The sequence below is a fragment of the Seriola dumerili genome, unplaced genomic scaffold (assembly GCF_002260705.1).
Source record: "Seriola dumerili isolate Sdu_G_001 unplaced genomic scaffold, Sdu_1.0 BDQW01000035.1, whole genome shotgun sequence".
NCBI classification, from domain to species: domain Eukaryota; kingdom Metazoa; phylum Chordata; class Actinopteri; order Carangiformes; family Carangidae; genus Seriola; species Seriola dumerili.
The window spans coordinates 2627819-2641529 of record NW_019174290.1 but is presented as its reverse complement, the minus strand read 5'-3'; the positions used below and the strand labels follow the sequence as shown (position 1 = coordinate 2641529).

Sequence of the window (13711 nt, the reverse complement as noted above, 5' to 3'; positions counted from 1 at the left end):
ATTGCATAAGACATGCACTTTTATTTTTGACTCCTGGTTGCACAAAGTAAGCAAATTGAATAGGTTAGATACAGCTCTGTTGTATGGCATTACATAGACCAAACTATTAATTGGAAACAAAAAGTATTGAAAGTCATTTTTAATTCCAACCATATATACAGGTGTAAACACATCCCTGATCTCTATTGTTCGTTTGATAACCACATATTCTCAGGACATTATGTTCATTAAAAAATATAAAATCAAAAGCAGCACTCCTGATAAGTACATAAGAATTAATGGCTCCTGTTCTTAAAATGCGTAACAAACCCATTTAGTATCTTAACAAAATTAGGTTTTAACATCTTGAGTGAACAGATGAGCTGTGTAGAAGCCCAGATGGATGCCAGTCTGTTTCATCAACCATACACAAACATTAGAGAAACACTTCTAACATTTCTACAAACATTTTTGAGTGAGAAAGGAAAAAAAAACTCTTCCACATGTATTTTGTGGAAATCGATTTCAAGACGTTAAAACGTGAAAGCGATTCAGGCTTAGCTGAGCTTTTGTTTTTGTCAGGTTTGGGTTTACACACGTTTCTGCGTAATCCAATTTTAACTGCCTCGCTTAATCCATTTAGAGCTGGTAACCAGGTACGGCATGATCTGATCCTGCCACCATAACGAAGATGCAGTGGAGGTTTCTGCAATATGCTTATCTACAATACATCATATCTCCAACTGAAGAGGACAGTAATATTCCAAACTAGGAAAAATAATCTTAAACACTGACTTTACTAACTGTCGTGTGGATCCTGCGTATGACGGGCACTGGCACTTTTTCTTTAGTGCTGATTCAGTGACGTTGTCATGAAACCATTTTTGTTATCCATCAAAATCTGAAATGGTTTTCTCTGGCCCTGTCCAAATGCATGTTCTTGTAATTTTCGTGTGCAACAATGAAATTAGAGATGCTTACTAAGAGATATAATGTGCACCTTTAGGTACTACATCCTTTTTTTTTTCTTTTTTTTTTAAATAAGATTCTGTAAAAAAGAAAAAAAGGAACCAGTTTGGTGTGATTTTTATCCTTACTCGAGTTTTCCAGAGTTTATGTGATCAAAAAAAAAAAAAGGAGACCAGCATTACTGAAGTTCGTTCTCCTCCCCCAGAGTGCAAGTTTGTTATCCAGCCTCATCCTGGAGTTAGAAATTTGAGTTTAAGCCTGTTTTGTTTGGAACAAATCACATCTCATAAACAGATTACTGCTTCCTCAGAACTGCAGTTAGAATGCAGCTGTGTTTCAGCTGCTGACACATCACCTAAGCTGCCACTGAAAGTTCATGTGTCTGAGGTTAAATTGTCTGAAAAATGTGGCTAAAGGGAAATGTCTTTTCTTCTCACATGAATACAGATTTTTATTATTTCTATCTTTAACCATAGCCAAAAATATTTACAGTGAAAGTCATAAAGTCGAGCTGACTCACTGTTCAAATATTTTAGGCACACCGAGATTGCGGGTTCGCTCTATTCTTCCGGATTGCTGGTCTGTCATGAAGGTGTAAATTATGCTTGAGTTTTCTTAGAGATTTTTAACCCATTTAATCTTCTTACAGAAAATAAAACACAGTACGGTTTTCTTTGTTTGTGAGGAATAAATAAACTGGACCGAGAGAGATGTCCATGTCCATGTCATTGGTATCAAGACAAACCACATCTGCAGAAGCTCACCATGCAGGGAACAATTCATTCTCATGTGCGAGCACTGGTTAGGTTCATTAGTCTGTATGGTTAATCCCTAATGGAAATGTGAAGTCAGACACTGTTTTTCCGCTCTCAGTGACACCACAGGCTGCGGATATATCTTCTGCCTCATTAACCATAACGGACCTGATGTATGTTCACGCTGTCCTGTGCAGATTTTCACTGCGTTGTTTGACAAGGTGAAGAAAATGGTCGACTAATGCCTTATTTATAGAAGTCATTTATCTACCTGTAAGGAAGTTGGTGGAAAAGGTTTGTCTGTGAATGTACCTTCTGAGCCACAACTCAAATTTATGACGCTGCAACATTAGACTTCATCTAAATTTAATGACAGGCCTTTGTTCTGGATTTAGAAACAGTAGGTTATAAAGCCCAGAGTCCTTACTAGTCCTCAATGGGTGTGTGGGGATGTGAAACTATAAATCTGGTGCGTTTTGCTGCACCTCTGGGTTAAAATGCCTTGACTGAATTTTTGTTTTTTAGTGAAAGAGCCAGTGTGATCCCAGCTTTCAGTGGACTGCTGGTGAGCTGCCTGCGCCTTTTGATGTGGAGACGGAAGCCACCCCATCATTTTCCCATCAGCTCACAGATGTTATAAATACTCATTAAAAGGCAGCTCTTCAGACTTCATGCCAAGATGGATGATTCAATGTTTAGGTTTTTATGACAAAATTAGTTCAGAGCATATTCAGTTTGTTGCTAAGAAAATAGAAACACCTGTAAATATTCACTTGTGTGCCTTTGGTTTTTAATGTTTGGACTCATTCATATTTAAGCTGTACCAAAAAGAAGGCCTCTGAATTATTTAATTTAGGTCCACTTGGACTTTTCATATTATATTTATTCAGTTATGCTCAAACAGGAATTTAATTCTCACCATTATGTATTATTGCGTATTATTGTGCTTAAACCACATGGCCTTGGTCTGCTATGGTAGCCCATTCTGACGATAGAAATAGAATTAATTATGGTGAGGCAAAATTATGAGCTAATAAATCCAAATTATAACATGCAGAGTAAAAATCACACTACTAAGTAACAATTATGAGATACAAAATTCTTTTTTATACCGAGTTAAAATGAGGCACTAAGCCAAAAACAATGACATATTAAAAATTACAACCTATGAGTAAAAATGATACTAAGTTGAAACCATTACACAAACAGTTAAAAACACAGAATTATTGAGAAAAACACTCAGACAAGAACAATGACTTACTGAGTCAAAATATTATGATAATAAATACAGAGAAATTACAACAGCCTGGGGCACAGGCATGATGCTTTCCATCTGTGCCATTCTCATGAACACGATATCTCAGTAACACCTCGAGGGAATTTCGTCAAATTTGGCACAAACGTTCACTTTGACTCAGAGATTAACTGATTAGAGTTTAGTGTACAGATGTCAAAGGTCAAGGTCACTGTGACCTCACAAAACATGTTTTTGGCCATAACTCACAAGTTCACAAGCTAATTATGACATAATTTCACACAAATGTCTAATAGGATAAAATTATGAAGTGATGACATTTTATATTCAATGGTCAAAGGTCAACTTCACTGTGACATCATCCTGCAAATGCACAATTATTCAATGCTGTAACTCAGGAAGGGGAGAATGAGACCATGTTTCCATCAACCTTTCTATGTTTTAATAGAAATGGACTTCCATAAAAGGGTAAATATAGCCTTGCTGTTTATTACCAGTGAAGTTTGACGATTCCTAACTCTGCTTCAGCCTCCTCTAGGGCCGCCTGGATGTACCAGGACCTTAACTTTGGGAGCCTGAGTCAGAGGCGGGTTTATGGTTTCACAGCGGTCTGTGTGGAAACTGGAGTGTGCACGCTGTTCAAGAGTGGGTGGCTTGGTTCCCTGAATCTCGCGAGACTTTCATTCTGTGGAGAGCGTAGACCGCTACGGTCCTATCGTGCCAACCCGGTCTCATCACCGGGCTGACGGACAGACAGAGAGGGGGGACACGGAGCAGGCGACAAAGGACTGACTGGCCGGCAACATGGAGCTCATCTGCCGGGTAAGATAAAACATAAATCAGCTTATGTGTAGTATTTTTCTCAGAGAGATAGATTCAGGTTCAGACTGGCTTAATTGTACTGAGACAGAAAGAGAATAGACCCGGGCTTTATTCCACCTCAAAGGCAGCAAGATGAGGAGAAAAGGTGGAGGAGACTGTGGAGAAACATAAGTTTAGTTTGTGTGTCGTCGGCTGGAGTAAAAGGAAAGTGACCATTTACATGAGAGAGGGACAGTGTCCGGTGCAGCCGGTGAATGGGCACATTGTAACTGTACTGTATGAATTAAGGTTGTTTTCCGACCGAGCACTGGGAGGAGGTGATGGTGAGTCGTTTTGGGGAAAAAAAAGAAAAATATTAACTTAAATAAACACTTCAACAGCCCGCGCCTCCCTGAGCAGCCGACATAAAAAAAACAAAGTTAAAAAAAGGATTGTGTTGTTTACCTACACTGACTTACTATTGAGCTCCACAGACATTTAATGTAAAAGGAATATTTTAACATTTTTCCCCGTCTTGTGTGCGCACGTGTGTGTGTGTGTGTGTGTGTGTGTGTGGGTACAGCGCGTGCCAAGCGTGACACGAGAGTTTGCGGATGTTAATTTCTCAAAATAGGCCCCTCCAGTCAACGTGGAGTTTGGATTTAAAACCTAGTGGAAAGAAACACCGCAGAGAAACCAATAATTTTCTCTGTCAAAATATGAGCCGGAGGAGTTTCTGCTGTGCTCTGCTCCAGTCTGGATTTTGTTTTTCTGGTTTTATTAGGACCCTCATTTTTTCCACTATTTCCCCGGACAGCAGATGTTTTTATGGAACAATACAGGGTGTAAACCCTCTAGCAGGCTCAGGGCTGAATCTACTTCCACCCCCACATCCCCGTTTGTTCACATCTCTGTGACAGCTGAGCGCCCCGGGCGGAGCTTGAGGTTCCCACGGCCCCTGGGTAACTTCACACCGGTCAAAAACACAGCCAGCTATATCATATATATAACAGTAGGCATATATTATGTAATATCATATACCTTTGAAATGACTGTAGTAGACGTTAAAATTGCATGTGTCAAGCACAAAGTTGTATTTAAGTCTTACATTGATTCGGCACATAGCACTGTGGAAAACGTAAAAAACTTGTATTCATGAGTTATTAATAATCTTAACTGCTGCTTGATGGCTTTCGAGGAAATGAGACCCCATGAGGATTTATAAATATTTTAACAACATTAATTTAACAACATAACCGAATTATTACCAAACACCAGCTAAAAGATTTTTCAAAACCTGGCAACCCAAAGTTTGTTCTCATTAGTGGCTACAAACAGATTCATAAAGCATAAGCAAATTATGTTTTTACTATTTATCTATTTATCTACTATTTTAGCACTTGCTTACAAATTTTTTAGAAACCTCTTTATAAAAGGTGCCTTGTTAGAAAGTGCTTCTCTACTCATAGAAAATAGTTGAAAAGTTGATAAAATGAGGATGTTTAATACAATATTAAACCTAAATATGCTCTAAATAAATTACATTCTTTACCATGTAAATAAACTGACCTGTTTATATTAGGATATTTTGACTTTAAACAAATATTGTAAAACACACTGAGGAAGGAAATTTCAAAATCTTTTCAACATCACACACACACACACACACACCACACACACACACACACACACACACACACACACACACACACACACACACACAAAAACACACAAACACATACACACACACACACTTGCATTCAGTTCTAGTTCTAGTAAATTTACCTGTGAAATAAATATTTAGGAATAAAAAGTTGAATATTTCCACAGTACAGTACTTGAGTAAATGTACTAAGCTTGATGAGCCCCCATTGTGTGTCTCATGAAGTTGAGATACTAAAGATGCCACTTCATGTTTTATTCTCATGTTTTATTCCCTACATCTGGTATCACACTGCTTCTATGTTTTTTTTTTTACCCCCTGTATTATCCAGTTCCTGTTTTTATAACTTTAGTCTTCACTCAATCCTTTTACTTCACTTAGGCAGTAAAAGCAGAACTGGGGTCTTGGTAATATTTCCTGTTTCTTTCAGTTACAGCCAGCAAGCAGGAAGTGTCTCCTTCCGTAATATATGGCCACCATGGAGTTGAGATAAACTTTTCCTCTTTTCTTCGCCAATCCCGACTGCGGATCTGATATTACCATGGGTATTTGGCGTGGTCTACGAGTGGCGTTCATCCTGGGGTCTTTGTTTATGATCCTGCTGATCATCGTCTACTGGGACGACATCGGAGGCTTCAACCTCTATCCACTGCAGGACCCCAAACACCGGACACTTCAATCTGATTCTTGCCCACGGACGACTACAGGCTCTTTGCTTTCTCCCTCCACCAGCAGGGTCCAGAGCAGTTCTTCCCTCACTGTCCCCGCCACCGCTTCCAGTACAAAACCCATGCCTGAAAAGACGAGGGGAGCAGCTGAAGAACAAAAACAGGAGGAGGGCAAGGACAAACAAGAGCAGGGGAAGGAGGAAACACAGGAAGATGGGAGGGAGAGGAGTCAGACTTCTGCTGATGACAGGGAACAGGAGGCAAGGAAGCAGAGGATCATGGATGTTTGTTCAGGACGGGACGATGTGGAATTCCCTGGAAGGACTCGGGCATTTGAGCAGATCCCCAACAGGGAACTGGATCACCTGATAGTCGACGATACCCACCAGATTATCTACTGCTACGTTCCCAAGGTACGGCTGTTTTGTGTGTGTGTGTGCATATTTGTGTGAAAATGTAGGTGGTGGTACGTGTGTGGGTGGTGAGTTGGCTCCCTGTCTCACTTCGTACACCTGGATCTAAGTGTATGAAAAATAGCAAGAAAGTGAGAAGACAAACAAACGTTTTTCTTCTAGGATTTTGGAACTGATAAAAAAAAACACATATTCACATGCACATGTTCACAGTATCTCTTGTCTTTCTGAGCATCTAGTCTTTACTTATTCTTTCCCTCCATCACTGTTTTCCGTTCAGGTAGCTTGCACCAACTGGAAGAGAGTGATGGTGGTTTTGTCTCAGTCTCTGATCTCGCCCTCCTCAGGAAAGCCTTACACTGACCCAGAGGCTGTACCTCCGGACCTCGTACACAACTCCACTCTTCACCTCACTTTTGCCAAGTATGACACACACACACACAAATATATATATACATACTGTATATATATATATATATACAGTAAATACTCCCAGTTGTTTTGTTGAGTTGCTGGGGAGGGAGACGTATTAAGATCTTTTTACCGTAAAGATAAGTATAAACACACCCCAGTGCAAGCCGAATTTAATTCTGTTAAGGTGAGGCTAAATTTAACAACTTAATATTCTATTGGGGAGTTTAATCTATAACAATTCATGATGTTTTTGAAGATCATGATATGTTTTACATGGAAAGTCTTTATCTGAAAAGTCACTGAAGCTCCTAAATGAATGTAGCGGAGTAAAAAGCACAATATTATAATATTGAAGAATAAAGTAGAGTCAAATCTAAACAGTGAAGTATTTCAAAACTGTTCTTGAATAAAATACTTGAGTAAGTGTACGTAATTACTTTCCGCCACTGTTGAGTTGATTTAAAATGAATGATAACTGATGTCGACCGTTAAATTGATTAGTATCTATAGGAGCAGGAGGAAAGGCCATAACCAGGATTTTAAAACTACTGACACCAAAAATCCAAATACATACAAATTTGTCACCTAGGCCCTGAAGACATTTTTGACTATCCAAAAAAAAAAAGTTATTTTCTGTAAATGCTCCCACCCTAAATGCTGTTTCATGTATATCCAATAAAGGAAATTGTTATATATATGAACTAATCCCATTATTATATATATTATATATATTATAAGAACAGAGTGGTTCAGGAGATCCTTTGTCCTCACTGCCATCAGGCTGTAAAACAACTCAGCCAAAGGAAGTGTTGAACTGGAATAATTTAACTATACTTGTTTGGTATTTATTATTAACTATTTTTGTTATTATTACTAATGAGCTATTGGACACCTGAATTTCCCCTGGGTGATAAATAAAGTAACTATCTCTATATTACATTTTCATTTGATAATTTTAGATATGAAGAAATAAAATTTAAAGATACTGAAAGCTAAAAAATAACAGAAACAACCTTGAAACCCCCCCCCCTGTATAATTTGCACATAATTGTAGAATGGAAACTCCTCTTCAGGTTGTTAGAACCACCCAAATTCCCAGAAATAGTACTGAGGACATGAATGTGGTTTCTTAACAAGCCTTTCTCACAGAGGACAGTTTGACTTGTCACAGTAGGAAAAGCACAGGTGTTACTCATAACACTGACGATGGCTCTGACAGCGAGCCAGCATGCACAGTACCAGGACACTGAAACTTAAGCAGCTAAATAGAATTCAGCCGTCATTAACTTCATCATTTACACCTGTGCTTTTCCTACTGTGACATGTAAAAATGTCCTCTGTGAAAAAGGCCTTTGCAACTGAGTTTCGTATTTGCAAAAGCTGCACTTATAATCAACTTTTCACTAAAATGACAAGTCAGTGAATAAAGAAAATCAAGAAATGTTCAGTTATTTTTTTTTTAGATTTGATGATATTATCTTGTTTGATTAATGAGCAACAGACAAAGGAAAAAGGATGTATTTAAACAAAGAAAAGGTCGGGTGATGCCTATTCGTAATCATGGCGACATACATTTCTTTTTGACTAAATAAGAGCACTTCATCCATTAGGTGTGGGCAAAAAAAAACAGTGTTTGCTGGACAGAATGATGAATAAAAAAGTAGTCGGTAGTTTAAATAAAATGTGTTGCAAAGAAAATTTGTAGTCTACACAAACCAAATTCCTACACAGAGAGACCAAGCCGCCATTATAATTTTTTAAACAGCTCGAACTCCCCAACAAATCAACATGGAAAACTGAGAGACTAAAGCCAAACAAATCACACACCTCAGTCCCGCAATGACAACAAAGGAGAGCTAGCCAATAAATCATGGTGTCAATACAGAAGCTAATGCCTTTAGCCTCTGAGCTGACACCCTGATTTATAAGCTGATTACAATAACTCAAGATGTCAATTCTGAAATGAAAGTGTCAGTCTGGAAATATTACGGGGCCTCTTGCTTTCCAATTATCCTAATAAATCCAATTTAAAAAATTGTCAGTGTAAGAATTGTAAGAATTTTCAAGGGGATATTAATGAATGAAAGGTTACGTGGTTCTCTTTTACATCAGTTCTACAATAACACTTAAGATACTGAGTTATACTGAAACACTGTTTGACAAACTATCCGTGAGCTCAAGGAGTTATTTACTGAGTTGACACTTGGAAGAGGAGAGTGGAAACGACAGGCGGGGCTTGGTGTTGCAGCACAGACAGACCTTTCTCTACCCCTCGGGAGCTGTCTGTGTTTGGATATGAGTATCTGAACATTTGTTTTTCTTTCTGAGCTGTTATACAAGACACATCTTTTTCCCCTTCAGGACTGTTCTTTTCTTGTTTGGCTTTGTTTTAAGTCATTTAGAGACCCCACCAAATGTTCTCAGTATTGCATGAAACTTGGATGTTTGACAGACAAACTGTAAAGCATCACAATTGCAGCTTAAGAAACAAGCAGTGACACTAATAGAATATCCTTCATGGTGTTTTGTGTCTTTGTCCGTGTGTCCTTCACCAGGTTTTGGCGCCATTATGGTTCTCTGTCCCGCCACCTGATGGCACTCAAGCTCCAGCACTACACCAAGTTTCTGTTTGTACGAGACCCTTTTGTACGTCTCATCTCTGCCTTCAGGAACAAGTTTGGAAGGTGTGTTTCATGGTAGAGAGAGTGAGTGTGTGTGTTTGTGCATGGAAGCTAGTTTAAGGCAAAGGAATGTGCTTCACTTTCGATTAAACAGAAGTTCTTTGCTTACTGAATTATTAAAGTGTGTGTATTTGTGTGTGTGTTTTTTTAGACCCAATGAGGACTTCTACAGGCAGTTTGGTTCAGTCATGCTGCGTCGTTATGGTAATGTCTCTGGGAGTTTGCCAGAGACCGCAGCCGAGGCGTTTGCAGCTGGAATCAAACCAACATTTCAGCAATTTATCACATACCTGCTGGATCCAGAGACTGAGAAGGAGAGTATGTTCAACGAACACTGGCGACAGGTATTTGTCTCACACGGGTACATGCACACAAGCAGAGTAAACCTACACTTAATACAATTGGATTTTGTGAAACTACAATATGCATACATAATCTCTTGCATCTCTTGTTTGTGCTGAAAGACCATACCAATATAATATGCACTTTTTGCTATTACCCTAAGATTGTCCCCTGTCATCTGCACTGCGTGTGTACCAATTTCATACTATGTTTTACAGTAATTCTATAAAGATTTACACAATATATTGACATTTTACTATTTTGGCAGTTAATATTCAATAAATTAATTTATAATTTTGTCCAGTAAGAAAGATACAAGGACAACTGCACCATCGGAATATCACTGCTGATTCCAATTAGAATTTTACAAAAAATCAATAATGACTGTGTTTCTCCTGATCTATTTCCCGATTTGTTTTGTCAACTGTTGTTGGAGCCATGGCAACAACTTTCCATTTTTTTCTTAATGCAATCAGATTGTCCACTTTTGTTGTGTGTTGTATTATGGAAGAATAGCGCCCATCAACAGCACACAAAAAGGAGTCATTTTAATCAGCATGTTGGGATTTTTTAGTATATATTTAAATGGATCACTCGCATAATTAAATCAGCTTATCATTTAAACAGTTTTTCATGTTTTATTCACTAATGTGGTCTGTATTTGTTACATATGATTTTTATATTCTATTTTTTGCATTTCCTCTGAATCATAGATACATAGTAACAATAAGTATATTCAGAGGGCAGCAACAACATTTCTGAATGCACATACAGCACAGTGTAATTGTCTTAGACTAGCATATCACAGTATACAATAAAATGTTATATAAACAATATGGTTAATAGTACACACACGCACACATACACACAGTGAGGTTCAGAAACATAAGTCTGTTTAAATAACTGAAAATCAGACGCTGAGCAGGACAAGGAAGCCAAAACCATTTGGGGTAATTAACACAGAACAGGAGCAGAGTTGTGTTTTCAGTTTTTGTGTGTATGTGTACACAAATTAAAAGTTATTAAAAGTTTTTTAAGTATCTGCTGTACTTTTATGTGTTTCAGGTGTACCGTCTCTGCCATCCATGCCAGATCAAGTATGACTTCATTGGACGACTAGAAACCCTAGAACCCGACGCAGATCGCCTGCTGAAGCTTCTGGAGGTGGATCATCTGCTCCGCTTCCCTTCAGGGGCTCGAAACCGAACTGCAACCAGCTGGGAAAGAGACTGGTTTGCACAGATTCCCATAACAATGAGGAGAGAACTGTACAAGCTATATGAACCAGACTTTGAGCTGTTTGGTTATCCCAAACCTGACAGCGTACTACATCAGTAATCCATACAGAGCCAAAGGCCTGGGCACTGCACTGTGTGTAGAGCCCACACCTCACCTACCTGCCTTTAAAGACCAGTCTACATTGCTGTTTGTTTCATTTGTTTTGTGCATACCTCAAATGACCGAAGGGCCTGCCAGTATTATTTTATTTTTGTCATCATTTCATATCTGAAGCACACCCGCTTACAAGCTAAGTTATCCCATCCTTTCCCCATGCAAAGGCACTTTCAATTGTATTTTGTGAATAGTATTTTGGTATATCATGGGGAAAGGGCTGCGGCTAACTGTTTGCTGACATTTCTGAGGGTAAACATGTTGCAGAAAAATAAAGAGTTTTTGTAAATGTTTGACTTTCTTTTTATAATTTTACTGAGTGTGCATGGCAGTGCAGAACTGACCCTTTTTTGAAATTTGCTCCTGTTTCCACATTTTTACCTCTAGAAACACCAAAGCCACATATTCTGTGTACAAAGGTCTTGTGCCGCTCATGGTCTGCTCATGTTTCTGATAGGAGTTACCGTTTTTTCAGAAATAGCAGTTGTTTGAGAGGCTCGCCGAGCCAAAATCTCACTCAGCTCTGTGTCAGCTCTGTGTCTTCAAGCTATAAACAGCTGTTCAAAACAGCTCGTTTTAGAGACTCTTTGATCTCTGTGATGTTTCCAAACACAGTCTCACACACACACACACACACACACACACACACACACACACACACACACACACTACTAACGCAGTATCCTGGCAGAAATGGACAAAGCTGATTCTTATTGGCTAATAAGACTCATTAACTCTTACCCTTATTACTCAAAGTATGAGAGCATGTATAAGGCAAATCAGCACTGTGTATGTGTGTGTGTTCATGGCTTTCTATGATTGTGAGGACAATTTTGTGCTCATATTTTTATTGTGAGGTCATATTGGCCAGTCAGCAGTTCCTAACACCACGAACACACATACACGCACCACAATCTGCTGAAGTTCAAACCGGGCATCAGAATGGGGAAGAAAGGTCATTTAAGTGAATTTGAATGTGGCATGGTTGTTGGTGCCAGACGGGCTGGTCTGAGTATGACAGAAACTGCTGATCTACTGGGATTTTCACACACAACCATCTCTAGGGTTTACAGAGAATGGTCCGAAAAAGAGAAAATATCCAGTGAGCGTCTTGTTGATGCCAGAGGTCAGAGGAGAATGGCCAAACTGGTTCAAGCTGATAGAAAGACAACACTAACTCAAATAACCACTCATTACAACAGATGTATGGTGAAGAGCATCTCTGAACGCACAACACGTCGAACCTTGAAGCAGATGGGCTGCAGCAGCAGAAGACCACACCGGGTGCAACTCCTGTCAGCTAAGAACAGGAAACTGAGGCTACAACTGGCCCAACAAAATTAGACAATAGAAGATTGGAAAAATGTTGCCTGGTCTGATGAGTCTCGATTTCTACTGCGACATTCGGATGGTAGGGTCAGAATTTGGCGTAAACAACATGAAAACATGGATCCATCTTGCCTTGTATCAACAGTTCAGGCTGGTGGTGGTGGTGTAATGGTGTGGGGGATATTTTCTTTGCACACTTTAGGCCCCTTAGTACCAGTTGAGCATTGTTTAAATGCCACAGTCTACCTGAGTATTGTTGTTGACCATGTCCATCCCTTTATGAACACAGTGTACCCATCTTCTGATGGCTACTTCCAGCAGGATAACGCGTCATGTCACAAAGCTCAAATCATCTCAAGCTGGTTTCTTGAACATGACAACGAGTTCACTGTACTCAAATGTCCTCCACAGTCACCAGATCTCAATCTGATAGAGAACCTTTGGGATGTGGTGGAATGGGAGATTCGCATCATGGATGTGCAGCTGACAAATCTGCAGCAACTTGTGTGATGCTATAATGTCAATATGGACCAAAACCTCAGTTCTGAAGGCAAAAAGGGGTCCAACTCGATACTAGCAAGGTGCAACTAATAAAGTGGCCAGTGAGTGTATATTGACAGACACACAAACCATCTCCACCTTTGGATATTAACTATATTAGTGTCTCAACGTGGTAACACAGCGTTTTGGTGGCTCTATGGTAGACAGCTCTCCTGCCATACACAACAATACACACACGCACATTCACAGACACACTCAAGTGCACAAGTGCAGTTGCTGCCCAAACTTTCACACAACTGACTGTGATTGGCTAATTACACTGATTAACTCCGGGCATTTTTTTTTACTGTTGTCCATGTTGTTCTGTTGTAGCAGGAGAAATCACAGTAGCTTTATTGCAGATCGTCTTCTGTTAGGGCATGTACGTGTGTGTATACATGTCTTGCTATGGTTGTGGGGACCAATTTAGGTTCAAAACCATCATTGTGAGGTCACTTTGGCCAGTCTTCACAGTTTCAAGAGCTTTTTGAGTGACTGAGGTCAGAGTTA

General features: G+C 39.3%; 1 protein-coding gene across 1 annotated transcript; it reads left to right on the top strand.

Moving 5' to 3' along the window:
* Positions 1–3637: 3637 nt before the first annotated feature.
* Positions 3638–11595, top strand: chst12 (carbohydrate sulfotransferase 12). The gene is made up of 6 exons (XM_022738254.1): positions 3638–3780; positions 5853–6503; positions 6784–6926; positions 9473–9601; positions 9750–9942; positions 11006–11595. The coding sequence occupies exons 2-6, from the start codon at positions 5964–5966 to the stop codon at positions 11276–11278; spliced, it is 1278 nt and encodes a 425-aa protein (XP_022593975.1). The 5' UTR covers positions 3638–3780; positions 5853–5963; the 3' UTR covers positions 11279–11595.
* The last annotated feature ends 2116 nt before the right edge of the window (positions 11596–13711 follow it).

What these genes read in the sequence shown, in the direction of transcription:
- chst12 (XM_022738254.1), top strand. Translation starts at nt 5,964, where the DNA reads ATGGGTATTTGGCGTGGTCTACGAGTGGCGTTCATCCTGGGGTCTTTG. An exon ending in TCTACTGCTACGTTCCCAAG is followed by an intron (nt 6,504 to 6,783) that starts GTACGGCTGTTT and finishes TTTTCCGTTCAG; the next exon opens with GTAGCTTGCACCAACTGGAA. An exon ending in TTCAGGAACAAGTTTGGAAG is followed by an intron (nt 9,602 to 9,749) that starts GTGTGTTTCATG and finishes GTGTTTTTTTAG; the next exon opens with ACCCAATGAGGACTTCTACA.